The sequence below is a fragment of the Haemaphysalis longicornis genome, unplaced genomic scaffold, assembly GCF_048455015.1.
Source record: "Haemaphysalis longicornis isolate Haplotype H1 unplaced genomic scaffold, Haemaphysalis longicornis Haplotype H1 scaffold_7, whole genome shotgun sequence".
Classification (NCBI taxonomy): Eukaryota; Metazoa; Arthropoda; class Arachnida; order Ixodida; family Ixodidae; genus Haemaphysalis; species Haemaphysalis longicornis.
The window spans coordinates 105,051,312-105,074,102 of NW_027526422.1; the positions used below are offsets into that span (position 1 = coordinate 105,051,312).

Consider the following 22,791-nt stretch of genomic DNA (forward strand, 5'->3'; position numbering starts at 1 on the left):
CAATGGCTAATGAGAATTGCAGTAATGATAGTGGTGGTGCTGTGTACCAATTACAGTGGTGCTGGTGATGGTGGTAGTGGTGGTGGTGATGATGATGATAAGAATGATGCCGGTAGTGATGAATGTGTGGTGCCGGGTAATGATGGCAGTTGTGAATGATGATGGTGGTCGTGGTGAATGCTGATGATGGTAGTGATGATGATGATGACAATGATGCAAATGACGGTCACATTAGTCATGCTGCAGATGGGCAATAGTTATGATAATGATTAGGGATGGGCGAATATTCGGTATTGTCGAATATTCGATCGAATAGCTCTCTTTTCGTTATTCGCTTCGATCCGAATGCAGGTATTCGATATTTTCGAATTATTCGATACTCCCGAATAGGCAGCTAAAAGCCAAGCTTTTCGGTCAAGCTTTCCGAGAGTTAACCGAGGTTTGGCTCAAGACCCACCGACGCGGACATTAATATTATCAGTGCCGGCACTGCCGAGTTGCTGCCTTGCCTAGAGGTTCGACGAAGCTCTCGGCCGCCAGCACACTTTAGGTTAAAAAAAAAAGGCGGCACTGAAACGACACCGCTCCGAACATAGCGGCACCAAGCCAGCAGACTTGTACAGGCCGCCATTTTGAATAGGCATGCCGCCATTTTGAATAGGCTCGCACAGCGCGGCAGTACGCCGCACTAAGCGAGCCTATTCAAAATGGCGGCCAGCCACTTGCGCTTTGCTTGGCTACGGCTGAGGATACTAGTGGCTACAATACTTCTTTTTTTAGCGGAGCCTTCTAGGCGGCGCTTAACTCTGCGAGTTTCTAGGCGGCGCTTAAACTTGTGAATGAGCAGCCGGCGGAAACTGCTGCACCTAGAGCATGTGGCGCAACAGGCATTTCTTCATGAAAACTTGTGAATACAGCAAAGGAAAGCTGTGTGTAAGATTTTGCAATAAATGTTCAACTGGTAATAGTTTCACACAATGCTGTGCCTACGTGAGTTCTAATTATTAGAAAAAATTGTGTACATTAGTCAGGTCACAAGTTGCTCATTTGCCTTTGTGATTTGCAATGTGTACTATTCGAACTATTCGATTCGAAATTATTCGACCAAATCACTATTCGCTTCAAATTCGCTTCGAACCTCAAAATCTATATTCGCCCATCCCTAATAATGATGATGATGATGCACAACAATGATCATGATTATCAATGATAACCATCATGGTTACTGATGATGACAATGACACTGTGGTAATTATAGTGGTAGGGATGATGACAAACAAGGATGATTATGGTGTTGATGAACAATTACAAGGATGGTGATGATAGCGGCAGTGGTTGCGTGCATGGCAATCACAGTGGTGGTGGTGGTGACGATTACAAACAACGACGATCACAGTGATGATGCACAATGTAGATAGCGACGGTGATGCCCACCGGCCAGCACGTTTCCCGCGGCAGGTGTGGCCGCAGTGGTGGTGCTGATGTACTGCAGGGCCTGCTTGGCGGCCGAGCTCTGGCCGGCCCCTGACCGGCCAAGGAAGAGCACGGTCTGGTCCCGCCGGCTGGCCACCAGGGCAGCGTGGGCGCTCTGGGCCACCGCAAACACGTGCGGGGGAAGGTCGTCTGGCTTGCACCCCTGCAACAGCCGCATCACCTGCAGAGACGTGGGGGGAAGGGGGGGGGGACATTAGTTCACCTTTAGACAGTTGTCATTGTAGAAAGTATCATCCCGAATCACACATTAACCCTATCAGGGTCAATGACGTACATGTACGCTCCCGGCAAACACCTTCAAAATGGTCAATAACGTACATGCACGCCAGCGTTATTTGGGGGGATGAATTGAAAAATTGGATTACCGCCTGGTAATCCCATTACCGCATGGTAATGGGACAAGCAGATTACAACCGGGGGCCTGAAAATTATATTGCAGAAAACTAAAGTATTGATCAATAACCTCGGTACAGCACAACAGTTTAGGATATGGGGCGAACTAATGGAAGTGGTAAGCGAATATATCTACTTAGGCCAAGTTGTGACCCCAGATCCCAACCATGAGGCAGATATAATTAGACGGTTAAGAATGAGGTGGAGTACATACGGCAGACATTCTCAGATAATGAATGGCAGCCTACCATTGTCCCTGATGAAAGTGTATGACATTTTACCCATCTTACCGGCACTCACCTATGGGGCAGAAACTTGGAGGCTCACTAAGAGGGTTCAACTTAGATTGAGGACGGCTCAGCGAGCAATGGAACGGAAGATGATAGGTGTAACATTAAGGGACAAGAAGAGAGCCAAGTGGGTCAGGGAGCAAACTGGTGTTAAAGACATATTAGTTGAAATTAAGAAGAAGAAATGGACGTGGGCAGGGCATGTAATGCGAAGGCAAGATAACCGCTGGTCATTAAGGGTAACCTAGTGGATCCCTAGAGAAGGCAAGCGTTGCAGGGGGCGGCAGAAAGTTAGATGGGCAGATGAGATCAAGAAGTCTGCGGGGATAAATTGGTCACAGTTGGCATAGGACTGGGGCAATTGGAGATCCATGGGAGAGGCCTTTGCCCCGCAGTGGACATAGACAGGATGATGATGATGATGCCATCGTTTATATGTTTAAAAAGAGTGCCTTTACTAATCATTTCTCTCACTTGGCATGTGCTGCCACGCTGCGGAAATACGTGAAATTTTTTTCTTGCGCTAATGGCTCTTCCTTTCTTTTTTTATGCTTTACTGCAGTGGTGCGCCAGCTATCGTTTGCGCAACTGGTCACGTGCGAGCGCACAAAGGATAGTTTCAGTTTCGTCCTCCGGGTACTTCCCACTTCTTGCGCTAGCGAAACTGATGGATTTTTTCTGTCTTCTTTTTTTAGAATTTTGAGAATTAAAATTTTTTTTGTGCTCTTCATGAATAAACAATGTGAATGTAACAACTTAAACTATTTTTTTTTGTCACTTTGTGGTCACCCAAAAATATTACAATTTTTCTCGAAATAGATTCGTTCGAAGAATTTAAATCAGCAACAAAAAAAATCGTCCCTGGAGGGTCGCATTTGGCAAAAAAATTTGACGCTCAAAGGGTTAAAGGGACAGACCACCGATTTTTGTGGACTGCATGCCCTTTAAGGCTCATATGAAAGCCAGCATTTTCTACAGTGGGGTAACCACAAGGAATTTCTTAATAAATTGATGAAAATATTTTTATTTACGAATAAATTTTCTGTTTTTCTGAAGTCTGAAAGGTGTCTAAACGTGACACTACCATACGTATATGAATAGCTTTGTCGGATTCGATGTGCGAATCAAAAACAACATGAAGGATTAGAAAAAAATAACGTTTATTATTGTTTTAGCTGGGTACAAATCTTTAAACACCTCTTTTCATCTCACGTAAAGTTAAAGGCATGCTGCCGCACAGCTCACCGTCACGGCTGCCAGCATGCATCATATGTAAGGCAGGTAAGTCTAAAAATTCCGTTTCGAAACATTCTAAAGCCCTATAAGGGAAAGCGTATCAGCTCAAGGTGTTTTATGCGATACCCTTTCATTCAGGATATTTGGCAAATGCTCCACAAAAATCGGTTTGTCATCCATCTAAGGGCTGTTGAAGACAGACGAGCAGGCAAGGGCCACTTTATTGCATCCTCGATGGCAAGAATTGTTCTAATCGGAATGATGGGGAAAGCATGTTCCCCATGGTCCCATGCATCCGATCCAATCCCGCTAGTTATGTCGCCTTCCTCTTTTTATAGTCACTCTTAAGTTGTAATAAGGGCATCTTTATTTTATCTTAGAGAGACCAAAAAAGCATTACAGGTCTGTTTGCACTCTCTCTGTCTCTGCTGTTCTGTCGCTCCCTCTTTGTAAGTCAATGGCACAAATTTGCGCCAACATGCTCACATCATAAGAAAAAGCTACGTTGCAAAAAAAAAAAAAAAAGCAGTCACGCCTCATCAATAATTATTAGAAATTGAACCTTGAGCATACCAATTTTGAGCTCGCTCGACTGAAACCCATTTGCGCGGGATAGAATTTCATTGTCAAGGGCCCTTCCCCACAACGACTGCTCAGCTGGAGCATTGCCTGAAGTGATGCTTGTTCTAGTAAGGATCCATCATAAACTATTGATCCAGCGAAACAAGTGCTCATACCTTAAAGGAAAAAAGAAAATCAGAGTTTTAGTAAGCTGTGCAATAACATGAACGTGAAAGAAAACAACTCCCCGTGGTACTGCATCTTTCAGACTCAGTAGTGTGCCAAGTAATTTATACCGTCCATGCCGCACAAGTCCATGCCCCAAAATCACATGAAACACCTAAGACGTAAACGCTTAAACTGCGAGAAATTCCTTTAAAACCAGGTCTTGCCAATGATCTTCTTGCCTTCTCATTGTTACTAACCAAATTTGACTTTCAGTCAAACAAATAATGACATCCCTTATTTCAAAACCGCCTTTGGTGAATCCAGATGCTTCCCTACTCAGAAAAAGTAGAAAAATTATGGGTAACCCTTTGTTGAAGTTCCACCACGCGTCTGCCCTTGTTTGTGATTCTCGCAGTGCAGCAGCAGCGCCACGCACCCTGTCCGAGTAGATGGCCAGGGGCCGCTGGGGGTTGAAGAGCAGCAGCCCTGATCCGGCGTAGGTATGCACGAGCCCCGAGGCAAAGCGTCCCCTCAGGGTGTGGACCACGGAGGCCTCGTTCAGCTGCCGCAGCTGGCCCAGGTCCTCCACAAAGTCCAGCTCCGGCGGATTGGCCTGTGAAGAGGGCAGGGGTTGGAGACTGGCCTCAGGCGGGAAGCGGGTAGGGAAACACCACTCGTTGCTCTGATTGATCGATTGTGAGGTTTAATGCGCCGACACAATGCAGGTGATGAGGCGCGCCATAGTGGAGGGCTCCGGATTAATTCTGACCTCCTGGGGATCTTTAATGCGCGCCGAAATCTCGAACACACAGAACACATGAAAAACGCAAATGCTACTCATTGCCAGAAGCCTGCGTAACAGAGCCTGGGTGTTGGAGTGATGGTTGCAGTGGCAGTGGTGGTAACATTAGTAATGAGAGCGTTACTGTGATGAGTATGTAGATCACTACAAACTTCGGGGGTAAGAGACATCCCCAATGCCAGAAGGGAGGCCACACAATAATTTCCATGGGGAATACAGCACCTGGGTGTCTCTTGAATAAAGAGATGAAATGTCGTTTCTGTGGAGACAAACACACCTACGCTCAACAAACGCTCGAGTAAAAAAAAAAAACACTACGTTACTGCTACGGCTTAAAGCCACCTTCACTGGTAGCTTTCATTCTCAATGTATTCACCAGAAGTAAGCATGAACAGAATAACACTAAATATACACCAAATAGTATTAACTGCTTCCTCTTCCCCGTTACCAGGCACATCATCTGAATGCCTGTTTCGATCATGCCGAGAAGAAAGCCACCTCTATAGTACGCACACAAAAAGATGGAAAGCTACCAGGGTGCCACCAGGCACGAAGAACCAATTTCAAAAGCGTTCTATGCAGGTTCCGTACCTTCTCCACGTCGTCCTCATCAACCAGGACCACTTCCCCCGTGGCGTCCAGCTTCACGCGGACTTTGCCCTCTTCCTCCGGTGGGGTGGGGGACGCCTGTTCCCTGGGGACCAGGGACGCCCCTGTGTAGCCACCCCGGAACAGCACCCACACCTTCTCAGACTTCATCCACATGCGCTCGGCCGCGATCTCCTCGTCCGTCTTGGCCTGCACGGCAGGGGTGGTGGTGGAGATGGTGACGGAATGAAACACAGTGCATCTATTGTTCGAGTGCGATAGACCAGATGACCTTGCTATCCCCTTCTTCATGTGCAGCTCCACATAATACCTCACAGACACTGCATATCGGATACTGTCCTTCAACAATTCTATCAGTCTTCTTCAAGGAACACACGCTGTGACATACCATGATATGGGTACTGGAGAGTCAATGGCCCCTTTTCAACTACTTTTAATTGAGGGATCCAGAATGTGAACACGGGTTAAATTGGGTCTTGCCTGTATGTCTGCTACACTCACTTTTCCTTCCAGAACTATTTTCTGCCACAGTCATCTTACAATTCCCACATTTGCTTCCCAATGCGGAGTAGCTGGCCAGAGACCTTGATCAGGGCAGCCTGTTTGCCTGTCATTTTATCAAAGTTTGCTTCCCTTTCCCCCTCACAACCTCAACCCTTTCATTTAAACACTAGTTAAAGCATCCCTGGGCACACTGGTAGTCACAAAGACATTTGCTCTCTCGGGCTCTTATTTAGCACCAAATGGTCTCCCTAAAACCAGGCAAATTCAACGCATGGTACCTGGCAAAACAAATCTATCACTTCAAAAAAAAAAAAAGGGACAGGTTAAGTTTGACCCCATCTCAACTATGTATCTCCACATAACTCCTGGTTTCTGTGAAACCTGTACATACAGGTGCCTTCAGAAGTGGTTTGAACAACCGTTCGTGAATTTCTGCAAAATTTCCATGTATGCCTTTTTGGAAGATACTGCAAAATTTATAGGTGGCTCTGAAACATGGGAGGTCCGCCCTAAATGCGCAAACCAAGAGCCAGGCCCCCCAGGCAAGCGAAATTCACGTGTCCATGTTGCAGTTACCCATGTAGAAGGCTTCAGAACGGATTCATATGTCTAAATCTCCAAACTGATTGTCACTAGCTAGGACAAAGAATACAAGACCTATTTTTTAAACGCGACATATTTTTGTGTGAACCCGTCCAGGACGCACCCCGAGCGCCTTGTGCCTCCTGCTGCCCGTCCTCGAGAGGGTGCGGTTGCCGACGCCCAACGTGGCCGTCGGCTGCAGCGCCGCCGCGCCGGCCACGCGCGACACGATCTCGCACAGCTCGGGTAGCGGCTGCACCTTGAGCAGCACGCGGTCGCCCGACGACCGCACCAGCTCGATCACCTCCTCCCGCGAGCGCTCGTCCACGCTCACGCCGTTCACCTCCAACAGCCGGTCGCCCGGCAGCAGGCCCGTGCTGTGCTGCCCCGACGCCGACGGCAGGGTGCTGGGCTCGGCGAACATCAGCGTCCGCCGCCGCTCCTCGCCTGCCAGGCCGTCCGAGAGCGCCGAGCGGCGCAGCGAAAAGCCGAAGTCGCCCGACGGCTGCCGAGCCACGCTGAGCACGCGAGGCTGCGGACACCGCGCCGCCGTGCCGATGGGCGGGAGCGGCCAGTTGCGGACCTTCTGGCCCGGGCCCGTCGCCGCCGCCCTCCGGTTGGCCGCGAAGCGCTGCTGGAGTTCGCCGTACTCGACCTCTGTTGGGTGTCCGTTGCGCACGGCGCTCTTGAAGGCGTCGGCCAGAGGCTGAGCCGACAGACTCGTCGATCGCGGTGTCGGCCGGTCCGGGGGCTTCGACTTGGGCACGCTCAGAGTCCGCGCCACGGCGGGCTTCTTGGGCGGCACCGGCGGGGGCTTCTTGCCGCTGCCGCCGTTGTTGTGCGCGGACGTCGAGCCGTCGTGGTGCGGCGCGGACGCGTCTCCGGGCAGGGTGCCGCCGCCGCCGCTGTGGTCGGAGAAGTCTTCCTCCTCGGCCAGCGGCGAGACGAGACCGCTGCCCCTGGCCGGCATGGGGCCCGAGATGACCAGGTTGCGGCGCCGGACGTCGCTGCCGGACAGCTTGCCCGAGGACTTCTTGTCCTCGCCTCGCCGCTTGGACTTGTCCTCCTTGTCCTTGGCCTTCTTCCAGGGAAACATGGCCGCTGCTGCTGGGAGCCCCGGTACCCCGTCTTACTCTAGAGCTCAGCCAAGCCCCGATGGGCTACCTGAAAAGAAACAGAAACAAAGCCTTCTTTAGCGACAAGGCAATATGAAAATTTTGCGTCACGTGAGTAATTTCAATGGCAATGCAGCAAGCAGGAACGTATAACCGGGAGTGATCCGGAACCACGCTCGTTGAACGGAAAACATTTCGATAAAAGGTTTTACGCAATCAAGCACTAAGAGGCCCCTAACATTTATTACATGGATAGCGCTCGTCAACCATCGATCCCTTCGGATCATTTAAGCGTGCTAGTAAATCTCTGCAAACGCGTGCACTTGCACGTCTTCCTGGGTGCAGCTAGCCGAATGTGACGGTTACATCCCCAGAGCAACCGGTGGGCCTTGCCGCCATTCCAGCGGTGTTCTACACTACAACGAGAACACACGAGACGTCAACAGTGCTCAACGCCAACATGTCTCGAACGATGCCCACGGACAGAGTTTGTATATGTTCAGAGGGCCTGCGAGAGGGCGGAAGACCAAGGTATCTCACCTCCTGCGCGGGTGTGGCTAGCGACTACCTGATGGAGACCCCTAGAGGCCATGCAGGATAGTCCCCCAGGACCTTTAATAAAGTTCTTTGTCTGTCTATACACCGCGGAGTGGCCCGAAAGCGTGACCACGTGTCCTGAAGGCGAGGACCAACGCGAGTAAGCAACTCGGCGGACTTCGCTCGATCGGACACGGGCTTACGAGTCCATCCAGCGTCATCATCTCGACACCGACGTCACGCGCGCTGCCAACTACGCTAAATATTTTTTTGGCATAATGCCGGATGCTCTCCTCGCGCTTGATTATAAACGGTGTCACGTTGATCCACGTCAGACCGGGCAGCGGGGGCTTGAAGTTCCCTTCCCGTGTATGCAACCCATGCACGCTGTGCGGTGAATAAATGTATACACAAGCCCGCTGACTCGCCGTTGTTTGCTTCGAAACGAGAGCAAACAACGAACTCTTGCACGGCGAGCTGCAACGCTGCACGGTGCATCGGGTGGCTCCCCTTACGATCCAAAACAAGCAGCACTGCTCAGTTCAGTGCACTCCGTCTGGCGGCGCCGAAGTCAAAAATCACGCTTGCCGCTTTTATAATAAAGGACAGCCATCCATGACGCACACGCTGTCTTCCAAGAGGATGGCAGTGGTACGACTTTGTGGTGCTACTCGGGAGCCTGAAATGTGCCGGGTGTTACGACAACTGAGTCACAGCAGGTAAGGTATTAAGCTTTGCCAGAGTCGGTTTCTCATTTTCCCGTCCCTATATTGCACCGTTCCGGTCAGTATACACGCGATGCATTTAGCCACAGTACATATGCGGCGCATGCCAACCTCCAAACAAAAACGCTCGCACGTACGACGTCGCCATGATCTGCTTCCTCACTAAAGCACGCAGATCGAAGAACGCAAGGAGGACATCCCGCAGGCCTGGCATGGTCGGTACAGCATAGGCTTCCCAAAAGACCTCACCCTAGCTCTCAAGAGACAGCGGCGACATTGCCGCTGAAAACAGAGACAACAGTGCCGCTGAAAACAGAAACGAAGAGTGAAAACAGAGACAAGTGAAATGCATTTACCCACCCCCTTTCTTACTACAAAGAGATATTCTTTGCTGAGGTCAAATCAATGCATGATACATGAATGGTGGTTGGTAAAGCACATGAGTGGAAACTCTTTTTTCATATAAAATGAAAGGAAGCTGAAACCCGCTTTTAGACGATCTCACTTCTCCTCCGTCTCTGCCGCCGGTCTCGTCGCCTCCGTCGGCGGCGGCAGTGACGAAGGAGAAGTGAGGTGTCATGCGTTGTTAGTTTCCTTTAATATTTATGAACTCCTAGTGCATGCGCAAGCGCGCACACGGCCGCTTTATGCGCCGTGGGCGGAGTGCACAGCGGCGCGAGAGGTCGCGTGACGCTATCACGTGGCATTCAACGAGAACGCAGGGGGTAAACCAGCAGATGTGCTCGATGAGTGCACCGTCTGTTTCCCCCGTCTCCGCGTGGGCTTGTAGCTCAATCGGTAACACAACGCTCAGTTTCTGTATTCGCTCCAAGTTCGATTCCTGGCAATGCCAATAACTTCTTTTATTTGTTGACACCAACGGTCACGACAGAACCCTTGGAAGGGGGAAGGGGGGGGGGAGTAGAGGTTAAAAAGCTTCGCTTTAAAAATACGGCCATGCACTCCGTACAGATGGCTAACCAGCGAAGTTGTAACGGCGGGTTCCCCCCGCCCCGCCGTCCGCCCCTGCCCCCGTTGTCGCTGAGCTGTTCTTCACGCAGAAGCTCTCTGCGCGCGTACTTTACTGCGAGGAAGACTCCTTCGCTCCCTCCGACGCGCCGTTCCCGCTCACCAGTGACGGTAGATGCAAAAGTGCAGCTACGCCAACCCAGCCAATTTGTCTCCCGTTCCTGTCCCACGTGTTATTCTTTTCGCGCATGCGCATAGGGTTGCGTCGGAGCAGTTTTGTGCGAACACTGGACCACCCGATGTCCCTTTCGCCTATCCATATAAAGCTTTGCTTTAAAAGCGTGCTGATACACCAGTAACTAGATCTTTCAAAGAGCTCGTCCTAGCGCTGCGGAACAGGCTTTAGGCACCATGGATACAGACGCGTTCACGACTGGCAATAAACTCCTTCGTGGTGAAACTCGCCGCCGTGATTACAGTCCGCACAGTCGCGTTCCCTATATATCTTGACATCACAATCCCCTGAACGTCCGGGGTCTTCACTTGCCCGCAGGGGTAGTGAGGAATCGCATCCATAGACCCCGTAACTCGCTAACTGCCAGAAATAGCAGCCATTTGGCTGTAAGCGAGAATCCCAACGTTGCCAGCCATTCAAGGTAACAGTGGCGAAGATAACGTGACGTTGCTAAACCCGTATTTACGCGACCTCGTGTTAGGCAAACACTGCCGCATGCTTTGCGATTCCGGGGCAACTATACCCCCCCCCCCCCCTTTTGCTTTACTCTGGAGCAGTTTATGGGCAGTGCGCGTCGATAAAACAAGCCGCAGGAGCACAGAGCCAGCGCCTCCCTATGGATAAGATAATACCGGCGGATGCCTCGGAGAACTGGACACGGAGACCGCTGTGTCGCGTATACTCTCGTGCAGTAGTACCGGTTGGCCCGTTTGTTAGTGGGTGACAGTCCTGAACATATTTTGCAAATGTGCGCTCCCTCCGAGCACAGAATTGCCGCCGAGGCGCGTCATTCCGTTTCGTATACGATACAGAAGTAAAAGCACTTAGCGCCATCAACTGATTTAAGCTTTAAACACAAATGACATTATTTACAAAAATTGAAATTTTGGAGGTTTAAAGCGATGAAGCGTACACCTCTGCTATGAGGCGCGCCGTATAATGGACGGGTTCGGATTAACATACGGTCGTTATTTTTTCTTTCTTTTTGTTTACTACTGTTAAAGAGGTCCCGCCGTTAGAACATCGTGGCGTTGAGGAAAAATCTAGTTCCTGGCGGTCTGGGTTCGGACCCCACAATCCTGCGCGTCTGTTTTTTTCACGTACGGTTTGTTTCTGTGCAAAGATGGTCTAAACCAAGTTGCACACTTTCTTTTTTCGTAAATAACCGTGGTTCGGTATGTTTTCGATTGCGTTAGGCGTGCGGCCTACCGCCGTGACCAATCGATGCTTTGCGCCGGGAGGGAAGGGCCGCTTTTGCACTGCTGACGAAATGGAAAGTCGCCGCCGGGATCGAAGGCCGTCGGCAGTGAATTGCCCCTCCACACTGCTCTCGTCCGCCACCGTGGCCGTGGTAGACGGCGCTTTAGTCGGCAGCAATGTGTAAACAGCAGCAGCACGGTATGAACTACCAAAAAAGCCGGAAGCAGCTAATCAGCGGCGTACCCAGTATTTCTTTTCGGGGGATTCCATTGCAACCGCGACGTACGGTCCAATCGGTTACGTAAAAGTCCGCATTGGTGTACATTGTGGCTCTGCCATGAACACCGCGCACTAAACATGGGCCGCTGGTGTGCGCATCTTATTAAACCTGCCTGCACTGAAGGCTACAGGGCTTCCAGGAACGAGTGGCAATTTCCCAACCAGTTGTCACCTATAGTGCTTCGAGTGCCGTGCCAGTAATCTACGGTCGCTTCAAAGTCAAAATTGTAAAAGGCGCATCGGTCCATCCCTGCCGTTTCATTTTTTGCATTCTCCACATAGAGTGCGATTATTGCGAGAGGGAATACCGCCCAACAGAAAGTTTACATGATGACACCACAACGGGACCGCAACATACATTCAGATATAGTAGCCAAAGAATGTTACGCATTCATTCTAGAACGCTTAATCACTTGCTTCACCGCTGTGGTGCGACGTTTACAGGCAAAGTAGCCCATGCGGGAGGAAACCACAAAGCCAGGCCTTTCATTCAAATCGGGGATTAGTAGCAAAGAGCGCCTCGCATTGAAATAACAGCCGATATGCAGCCACAGATGCGCAAAGTGATAAAAAACCACAGGCTCCTGTCGGCGGCGCCGCAGTAGGGGGGAAAACGCGGCAGCGCGCAACATTTAAACGCTATTAAGACGGAAACTCGCGCAGACAGCCGCACGCTCGCAAATATTGGCACAGCACTCGACCCAATCGCGAGCCCAATCTGCGCACATAAATTCTCCCTGATGACCCGCCGTTACACATTTATCTGACGGCGCGAACACGCCATAACCGATTACGACACACCGATAAGGAAATCCAAAGCCGGCCAGTGTCTCGCCAGGCGATCCAGACGTCAAAGCTTCCGCGTTTAGCCTTTTCTTTCTTTTTTTTTTTTTTTTTTTTCAGCACGCAGCTTAGATTGCTACTTGGTACCTCCCCAAGCAGTGGTCCAACACAGCGGCGTGACCATCGCTTCCTGGAATTCCTGCTGAGGCTGCCCGCGGGGGCCGACATGCGGTGGCGCGGCGGGGGAGCCAAAAGATAAAAAGAACCGGCCGGCCGCCGCAGGACGGTTTGGATATTCGACGACCACTGAACACGCAGCTTGGCAGGTTAATCATTTTCGACTCTGACCGAACGTTTCGCGAGCCGCCGCCGACGCCGCCACCACGCCTTCCAAACCGGGCACAGAGTGATTTCGCAATGACATGTGTGGCCCCACTCGCAGGTCTCGGGTGTCAAACGAGCAAGCGCGCAGCAACAGAACGCTCTAAGGGCGAAAGAATCACGTGATATCCAACCCCGCGACGCGTGTTTGCTGTGCGCGCGGTGTCTGTTACGAGCAAGGTCGCCGGAAAGGGGTCATCCCACCCCGAGAACTTCGTGACTCGTGGCGGTTCTCGACGGGGCTTCGTGTCATCCTGGTAGGGCTAGTCGGAGTGGTTCGTGCCTTAGGAAGTTTCGCGGGCCGATCTTGATCTTCGTGAAAGACCAGTGTTGAAATCTTAGCACGCGGTACTTATCCATACTTCATACAAATCCCTCGGAGTGAAATTTAGACGCGTCAGTGACACTCACTCTCAGCCAAAAGGCTACTAAAAGGCAGTAACGGGTTGTATTTGCTAACTCCTTTACTTTACTAACCTCGCAGAACGAAACGTTGGTTCTGCCACTAAGAATGGACCCTAAATGCCATCGTTACTAGTCAAGACCGTGCACTTAGTAACTTCTGCTTGTTTGATACTAACATTCACTGGTAGCAACAAAATTCTATGACTTATTCAACTCTGTAAAGTGCAGCACTTTTCCCACTCCACCTCACGACTAAAAAGTTTTTGCCAATCCACATGGCGACTTGTGTATGACATTAAAATCCATAATTCCAAAATTATGGCTAAAATATTGATTTTTGCGACAAGTTCACCAATTCTATCAGATGACTTCTGCTACTGGCTATAAATAAGCAGGCTATTCAACGCAGAAATTTGGGCTCGTTGGTGATGCCACTTCGGCATGGTAAAAACCGCACTAGACGTGGACAGAAGAAGAGACAGTGACACGGGACGAGCGCTAGACATCAACTAAGGCTTTGCGCATAAACGCTAAAAAAGATACGGAAGGCGCAGCTTTCACAGAAAATGTGATTGAGGCTGTAGATCGGCTTTTTCTTTTGTGTGCAAAGCCAGAGACGGTGTGCTCAAGCATTCGTCATTTTCCTTGATAATACAGAACACCTCTTTGCAGTTGCGTCCTAAAGCTGCGCAGGACGTGTGTTCCCTGAAAGTCAGGCGCGCAAGAGCACCGCCGGCAGTGATCTAGCTGCTGCCAAATGTCCTCCCCCTGCCAATGAATTTAACACTCCGTGATGCTCTCTCAATCGTTCATTATTGCAGCGTCCGGTCTGTCCGACGTAAATGCGGAAAATGCTACGTCGGACAGACCGTACGCTGCATTAATGAACGATTATGAACGACTCTCGGGTACTAACTCACGGCCGTAGCGGGGTGGGAAACACTATTGTCGATCAGCAAGAGGAACTTCGAAAGAATCTGCCAGGTTTCGGCTCCTGATTGAAACAAACGCGAGGTGCCAAAGAAGAGCAAATGAAAGACATCCATGCTTACATGGGTCAAGGAAGTTAGAGGCAAGAGTGATCGTCGACGGGTCAGTCCTATACGCGACAAAGTTGACAAACTCGCGCTCTCCTGGGGTATTGAAGAGTTCGAAGCTTTGGCGGTTAGCTTCACCGATTAAAGGCACTACACGGATTGACGTACAAAACAGCATCAATTCGAAGCAAAAATACCGGCAGCTTCTTTTTTAAAGCTGTTTAAATTAAGTTTGAGCTTGGTCCGTTGACGTTCCCAAAAGAATACAAAAGGAAAATACCGAGCGCACGCGAGCGTGTGCCTCGTAAGGGGCGCCTGGCGTCGTCCAGGCTTGCGCGTGCGCTTGCGCCACGTGAGGAGCTCGCAAAAAAAAATACCAAGGAAAAATACCGAGCGCACGTGAGCGTGCTCCCGGTGAGCAAAGCCCGGCCTCGTCCAACTCGACCGTCGAGAACAGCGCCTATAGCGTTTGTGGCGTGATCTTTCGTGTGCTCTTCTACTCGCCAGTTCACGTGCGTTCGTGCATGAAGTGGGGAGCATAGACCAGGTCGCGCGTCAGACGCCGAGTTCGCGAAGCCGGTTGCCGCCGGTTCTATAGCGCGTGCTCACGCGGTTCACTTTGAGAGAGATGTGAAAGCCTGCGGACAGAACGATCCGCGCCTGCAAGTCATGGAGAACTTTCAGCGGTAGGTTCATAAGTGCATGTGAGGTGCAACAGCCGCGTCTCCAACGAAGGGACAGGGGCCCGCCAGCTCTGCTGTTTCTTCAGCATTGCCCCACTCGTTGAAGCTGCAGGAATTTCTTTCGTCTCAAAACAATTTGCTCCTGGACGTTGAAAAGGAGAAAGTGCAGCACAACTTGACCAGCTACTTCAATGTTGTTCATACAAAGGCGAGTTGCTGACGGAGAATGCATATTCCCCACCTTTTAATGCGTAGCATTAATTCTTTTCCCGAGTACCCTCACAGCCCTGCCGAGTACCGATTACCCCCGCAGCCCTGAATTTCCACAAAAATTCAGATATCGCGGAAGTTCCACCTGTAGTCGCTATAATAGCGTAAATGAAGGTAACTGCATGGTCGCGCAAAATTTTCAAAGACTAAAAAATAAGGAAGATACAAAAAATACGGAAAATGGCGAAACGTGTAACGCCCTGCATTTCCACGATAATGCAGATTTCGCGAATGTTCCACTTTGAATCGTTATAATAGCGTAAAGGGAGAGATAATTAGTCGGACAGAATTTAGAAAAAACAAGAAATTTAATTGTAAAAACTCACACTCAAGACAAGCGGCATAAGAATGCTAGGCATTATAATTCTCTGAATTTCTGCAGAATCTTTTTAACCTCTTTGGATGATAAAGATTTTCGCATGATACTTTTTTTGTTATTCTGTTCCCGTGAAAAACGTATCAATGAGATTACACTGTATATACAGGTACTCTACGTAGCATGGCACGTGCGCTCCGTTTTTCGACGAGGGGTCAGAACCCTGCACTCTCGTGACGCGTGGCAAAAAGAACAAAATAGAAACGGGACGCCGCTTGAGCATTCGAATTTCGCGGGAATACACGAAACATGCACTAAACACCACGAATTCCGCGTCCTAGTTTAGTGAAAGACAAAAAAAAAAAGAACCAAAGTCACTCGCACGTATCCTGACAGCTGCTGCCTTGGATAGATGCGTCTCCCCGCAGCTGCGGACTTATCCGGCGCAGACCCGAAACCCTGCCGCACCAGACGAGCAGCTAACTGACAGTGTCGCTAATAAATCACCGGTTCCATTCCCAGCAGCTGCGCAGATGATACGCGCCAATTCGCACTGCAACGCCACCGTCTACAAAACAGTATCGTGCGCGAAGCGTTTGCCCGACAGTTTCAAGCGCTCGCGAAATCCCCTTACGTTAAATCCTGCTTTAAGGACAATAGTCTTTCTTGGGCTACTTAAAACAGAAAGTTTTGGTCTGTCTGTTTGCTGTCTGCCTGTCTCTCGATTCAGCCTTCAGGCCAAAAGATAAAGGAATACTTGAACGAGAGGTTTATATAAGGTAAAACTTTTCCGAACTACTAAATATGCTGGCAACGTTCATATGCTTGCCAATATCGCGGAGGAAAAAGAAAACACAAAGCATATTTGAGTGAAAACATCAATACACAACTGAAACCACGGTGCTCTGTTAACTCAAAATAAATGTTTGTTTGATATCTGCCACCGCAAATGAAAAAAAAAAAAAAAGAAATGGCGCAGCTTGCAGTCGTGGTGCAAGGCTGGAGAAACAGCAGAGCTGGCCGCCCTCTCCCTTCGTCGGAGACCCGCTTGTCACACCTCACATGTACTTCTGAACTTGCCGCTGAAAGTTTTCCATGACTTTGCAGGCGCAGATCGTTCTGTCCGCAGCCTTTCAAATATCTCCCAAAGTGGACCGCATTAGCACGCGCTAGATCGAACCCGCGGCAACCGCCTTCCCGAATTCGGCGCTTGTGCTCCCTACTTCAGGTGCGAACGCACGTGAACTGTCAAGGAGAACAGCACGCCAGAGATCACGCCAGGAACGCTGGACAGTGTTCTTGACAGTCGATCGGGCTGAGGCCGGGCGCCTCTGAAGACGCAGAGAGAGAGAGAGAGAGAGAGAGAGAGAGAAAGACTTTATTTATGGCCAGCAGGGAGTGGGAGGTCGGGATGCGCAGAGCCTCCACATCCCACCCACGTTCACGACGTCTTCGGGACTAGGCCCCGCCGGCGTCGGCGTGAGCGGTGCGCGAAAGGTACTCGGGAGTTCGTCCCTTCCCCCCCCCCCCCCCCCCCCCCCCCCCCCCCCCGTCTGCGACTCGCTCCGCTTCTGCCTGGCGAGAGCAGCCTCGAGCTGCTGGACGGCTAGAGTTTGTGCGGTGAAGTGCAGTGCGGTGATCAGTGGAACGGTGCCGGCCACCCACCTTCGGTAGTTCCCGGCGCACACCAACATCAGAGGCAACGTGGGCGACGGTCTCCCCAACCGCAATGAGACGGCGGACGCAGCCGCGCGAGGACTGACCAACCGCGCGGCGGCGGTCTCTTCCCCACTGCCGAGCTCCGCGACAGAGGGAGGCCAACATGAAGACGACGACGAAGACGACAACGACGACGTGGAGTGGGACCCGGAGCCCCTCCTCACGTACGGGGAGGTGCTGGAGTGGTACCGGCTCGGCCGGCGCACCGCTCCGGCCAAGGTGGTGTTGCTCCGGCGCCCCACCCGGAACTAACACGACAGCAGGCAGTGCTACTACGCCAACTACAAACACAGTCAGTGATCACGCCGGCGCTCGCGAGTCACGTGTGCCCGGATGTGTACGCCAGTGACGTGTGTAGTGTGTGCGGGCAACATCGCGCAACTCTGGCCCACATCCTGTGGGACTGTGCAGTGCACCCCCTGGAAGCTGCCGACCTCTACGGCCGGCTGCCCGACACCATAACGAGTGCCGTATATTCGACGGATCTGAAGACGCACACGCCCACGTGTGCTCGCTATTTTTCCTTGGTATTTTTTGCGAGCTCCTCCCGTGGCGCAAGCCCACGCGCAAGCCTGGACGACGCCGTTGTACACAAGCCTTTATTCCATGTGTTGCGCAGTGACGTCACGGCTAATCCATTCATCCTAATCCAACTTGATCCGCCTTAATCCCAGCTTACTAATCACTACGATACTATCAATCGTAAAATAAAGTGGACATCAGTTCGGTAATCACTGATGATATGCACGGATGGCATTCTTTAGTTCTCTACCGGCCTTGTTTTGGGCTACGTAATTTTTTGTGCATTTTCTACAGTGGTGTCGACGTCAAGGCCGTTCAAGGCCATCTTCCAGTGAAACACGCGAGTTCTTTCGCCTGAATAAATTGTATCTGAACGGCCTGAAACATCGTTCGTTCGAGGTGTTTTGGACCTTGGTTTCCGGCAGGGCCGCACAAGGCCGTACTCGACCAGAGCGGCACCCAGAGCTGACGCGCGAATCGAGGCGACGATGGAGAGGGGGAGACCAGCTGTATCGCGCTTAGGGGCACACCTCATTTCCGAAGCGACCCACACTCTCCGTTATCGGCGTCCGTTGCCTCCGAAAGTGCACCCGTACCACTAAGGCGGCGATCAGGCGACCTCCTTTCACTAAGCGATTGTTCCGGCGGCAAAGTTCAAGCACCCATTCATTGAAGTGATCCCGTGGTCCCCCCCCCGTCCCGTCCCCCGCCCCGCGTAACAAGAAGGAATATTTCGCCAAGTTTTATTTTGCCTTCGCGTAGGTGAAAGAACATCTCTGGCGAGCCGTCAGCTGAACACGGTACTGCGAGCTTTCATCCCGCGTTTTACCGTTACGGCCCTCGCGTGTTAACCAGAGCGGGGCTCGTGATCTTCGCGTGGTACGACCGAGGCTTGCCGATATATGCGCTCAAAGAAATTGCAAAGACACGTAGGCTCACTTCGACGTAGTGACTGCGAAAACATCAGTGTAGCATCGTTTACTGTGTCCTCTCGTTGTTAGTATCATCTTTTGCCTATTACGTTTTTGCCTTCTTCTCTTGGCTACTACGACTTGGCACATACCCGCGTTCGCATGGGAAAGCAAAGCCGATATTCAACGGAGACGTACTTTGCGGGTTTCCTAATTTCAACTCCTGCAACCGGTAAGATCAAATTACTTCTGGGAGATCATTTCTGGGAGATGAAATTTCTATCGCCTGTTTTCCTGTGGTACTGCATTTATTTAGGTACTAACGGAGTTGTTCAGGGTAACCCTATAAGGGCCATTGATGTTGAGAAATCCACAAGTGCCCACACCATCAGGGCGGCAGGGTACTAAGTCGACTACGCTGTAACCCTGGGTTCCCCTTTGTGGTCTCGGCGATGCGTGGTTTAGGTCTCTCATTCACGAGGTCCCCGCTTCGAATGCCACCCGGCCAGGCCCAAACTTCAGCCCCTTTCTTTCCAACCCAACTGCCCAGTGCTTCATTTGTTAAGCGGTCAGCCATTTTATGTGCCGTCTGTGTGCCAGCAACGTCGGATTGTCGACCGTTCGCATAAAAAATGCCATTAAGATAAATTACGTTTGCTTCATTAAAAAAGCTGCTATATGTCCCCATTGCTTTGGTAAACCCCAAACAAAGATATAAAAAAACATAACAGTGGAGGCTCCCGGGCCACATCATCGCTGGGTTTGACGTCACGGAATCATCGTCGTGCGATTGGCGGCCGCCGACATACAAGGCTTCCCCACGAAACACGAATGGGCGATTGTAGGGGCGGCCCCTAGTTCGGTTTGATCGTATCATTCGTGCAGTTAGCACAGTGATAACTATGTTTTAGTGCTGGTCCATAATACGTACACGCCACTCCTGCCTATATCACGTCACCGTAGCGCGAAATTTCGAAGTTGCGCAATATTTTTCTTTAAATAAAATAAACGTCTTTCGCGGCAGAAACGTCGCTGAGTGAGCTACCAGGGCGCTTGGGCCGTCAATTCTCTTCTTCCTGTCCTGTTTCCGTCTGCGCTGACCGTCATGACCGCATTACTCCAACTCGCCCAATTCGCCACATCGCTGTATTCTCTCAAACTGAACAATAGTTCTGTTTCGCCTTCGTGGTCCCTTTAATACAGGTCGCAGCACGGAACTCCGAGGAATCTGCACTTAAAACATGGAACAACCCTGGCTGTGGCCACGGGAAGCACAAGGAACGCCTGCTTTCACCACCCGACGCCCATAGAGTTTCTCAATATAAGCTAGTGAGAAACTCTATGCCGACGCCAACTTAACGTTCGGCGCCATTTCGACGTCAAAGCGGCGCGGTTTTGCGAGGAAGCAGGCAGTTTGCACACCGCCCGAGACACCCGCGCAGTCTTCGCCTTCTCCTCGTCGTGCAACCACTCCAGCCGTGTTTACGCCGAGCGATCGACGCCCCGTGCTTCCAGTTCTTTTTCCGCGGCTATACGAAGAGCCGCGCTTCGTCATAATCTCGGGCGTGTTTGGGAGCGCGTCATTCGCGCTACAGTGCTCGCCGGCACGAGGAAAGCGCAGGAAAATTGCCTGGCCGGCTGCCAAAGAACACGAGGCTGAGTATACATCGTGTTGCTCGGATATTACCCCCGCCAAAACACTCGTCCTCCCGTGAGAGGGCATATATGAGGCACTCGGCCGGGAGAGCCACTGTGCAACGCGTGTAACAACGACGCTTCGAATACGCAGACCCAAAAGTACTGGCGGCGCTGGTTCATGCCCAAGTGAACTACGGATGTTATGGTTGCGCATGAGGGAACAGAGGCCGCTGCCGAAGAGCAAGCAAATGACGGTTGAGCGAGATATGCAATCACCACTTGCTTGCTTGTTTGTTTGTTTCTTTTTTCCTCAGCTCACTGTGCACGCAGCCCCGTGTATCGACAGCTGGCAACTTGACCGATAACCCGCAGCGCGCCAACAGATATTTCCCAGCTGGGTCAGCCACTTGAAGCAGTTCTTCTCGCAGGGCTGCTCAATTAACCTTGGACGAGCTGGAGAAGCAGGAAGGGGAACAAAATGTTTATGTGTTTCTTTTTCCGTAGTATTTGTCCTTTCTCCCCGCTCGTGGTGGCATAAACTTTCAGTTGAAGTTTTCGCTGCGGTGTTTTCTCCATCACTCGTCCTTTGGTTTCTCGCGCTGTTTGATTTTTCGTCCATGCTCAATTAGTCGAAGCAGCGGACAGCTTCTGTTGTAGACTTGAGCCGAATTCTCGCTTGAAACCGCCTCTCGGAGCGCTTCAACGCTGCCAAAATGCTAAATCTTCTCGATTTTACTTGCCGTCTTTCCGAACCCGTAAATACAAGTCGGGAGTCGAAATATCCGAGTTCGAATACACTGCGAGTTGTGCACGCAGCAGTAACAGTCGCAGTTTCCATATTTTAAGCACCGTCCGCGGATGAAGTTTTAAAGAATTGAATATTTTAAGGGAGACGTGCTTGCATCGCAAAGCACGTCTCCGTTTAAACTTCAATTCAATTCTTTAAAACTTCATCCGCGGACGGTGCTTAAAATATGGAAACTGCGACTGTTACTGCTGCGTGCACAACTCGCAGTGTATTCGTAAGAGATCTTAACGTTCATCTTCAAGCCCTTCTTCATGTACGAGATCGTCTCATTAGAGAGTAGACAGTTTTAGAATAGCGGCCAGCGTGCGCTATGCTAGGGTCGACGGGTATTGGGACCCGCCTGCGCATGCGCGCGCGGCCACAGAGAGCATATAGGGCCACCCCTCACCAGAATGAATGCGCGGGCTCTGCGAGGCGAGCCGCTCTTTCTCGCGAAACGAATGAGCACCTGCCCAGTAGGATCCCGGTATCCGCCGACCGTAGTGTAGCGCATGCTGGCCGCAATGCTCAAACTCTCGATAACTACGAACAGCCAATATGCATAGTTGTAAAGATACGGAGAAGAATAGCATGCGCAAAGCGAATCGATACACCACAAAACAGTCCAAAGCATCTTTCGAACTCGGATATTTCGAAGTACTGCTTATATCGAACAGTATGAACATGCGGTTTCAAGAATGCTGTAGTACATTTCCCGTTCTGCGCACCGGACATGCCTATCGTATCGAATTCTTTCCCTATCGCCTCAGAACCCCGTATATATAAGTTCAATTTTGAACTGTATCCTCCATGTTCATCCGAGCAAGGCAGAAAGCAAAAGCCAGAACAGCCGCAACGTCGAGGTAGAAGCACCTGTTATCCAGCATATCTGTGCACGAATCACCTGTACGAGCGCCAGCTATAGAATCTATATTGCTTGTGTGTTTTTAAGTGCAGAGAACTTTATAAGCTCGCCTTGTCGTCGCAGCTTCCTAACGGTCGATGCGACTGCCGGAATCAGACGGCGCATGCTAACGGACCCAAGTAGAGCCTGATGTACCGTCGTCAGGAGGTTTCGTTCGAACCTCGTGAACCGCTGGTGCTTGTCATACATCTCCCCGTTGTTTAGCGCAAAGAAAACTGCAGATACATTTCAGGCAAAATCTGCGCATATATAGCCGGCAGCCCCCGCGTTCATTTAGTTAGGAACGCTCGTTGGGTTGGTTTTTACGATAGTAAGCGAAAAAAGCGGCCGAGCGAGAAAAAAAAAAAATGGCCGCGTATCTGCTCCTTTCGTTGCAAATGCCGTCAAAAGATGATAGTCTTTATCGGCTTTTGCGAAGTAAATACCTCCCTTCGCTTTACCGCTCACCTCTCATGTTGTTCCTCTTGCGTCGCGCTCCTCCCAAGGTAAAGACGCCAATTGTTTGCTTAAATCATTTTAAATTTCCCGCGTTCCACTGCTCCAAACCGGGTGTCCCGATGCGAACGCTGCCGTACGGCGAAGACGCGCGTTAATCGAGGCGCCCTACTTCAACGTTTATAGAACCGCGTTTCCCTACTCCACGTGCGTTGCAAGCAGAACGTGGAACCTATCTAGTGGAACCTTGCGTAACTGTTGCCGGTTGCTTTCTTAAAAT

General features: G+C 50.9%; 1 protein-coding gene across 3 annotated transcripts in view; it reads right to left on the reverse strand.

Annotated features, from left to right (window-relative positions):
• Positions 1-22,791, reverse strand: part of LOC144146767 (unconventional myosin-XVIIIa-like) — a 198,370-nt gene that overhangs the window by 139,461 nt on the left and 36,118 nt on the right. For all 3 annotated transcript variants that reach the window (XM_077678699.1, XM_077678696.1, XM_077678697.1), the window contains exons 2-5: positions 6,764-7,803; positions 5,536-5,742; positions 4,579-4,755; positions 1,435-1,654 (exon numbers count right to left, since the gene is read on the reverse strand). In XM_077678699.1, coding sequence (XP_077534825.1) covers positions 1,435-1,654; positions 4,579-4,755; positions 5,536-5,742; positions 6,764-7,735 — 1,576 coding nt within the window. In that variant the 5' untranslated portion in view covers positions 7,736-7,803. The remainder of the gene's footprint in view (positions 1-1,434; positions 1,655-4,578; positions 4,756-5,535; positions 5,743-6,763; positions 7,804-22,791) is intronic.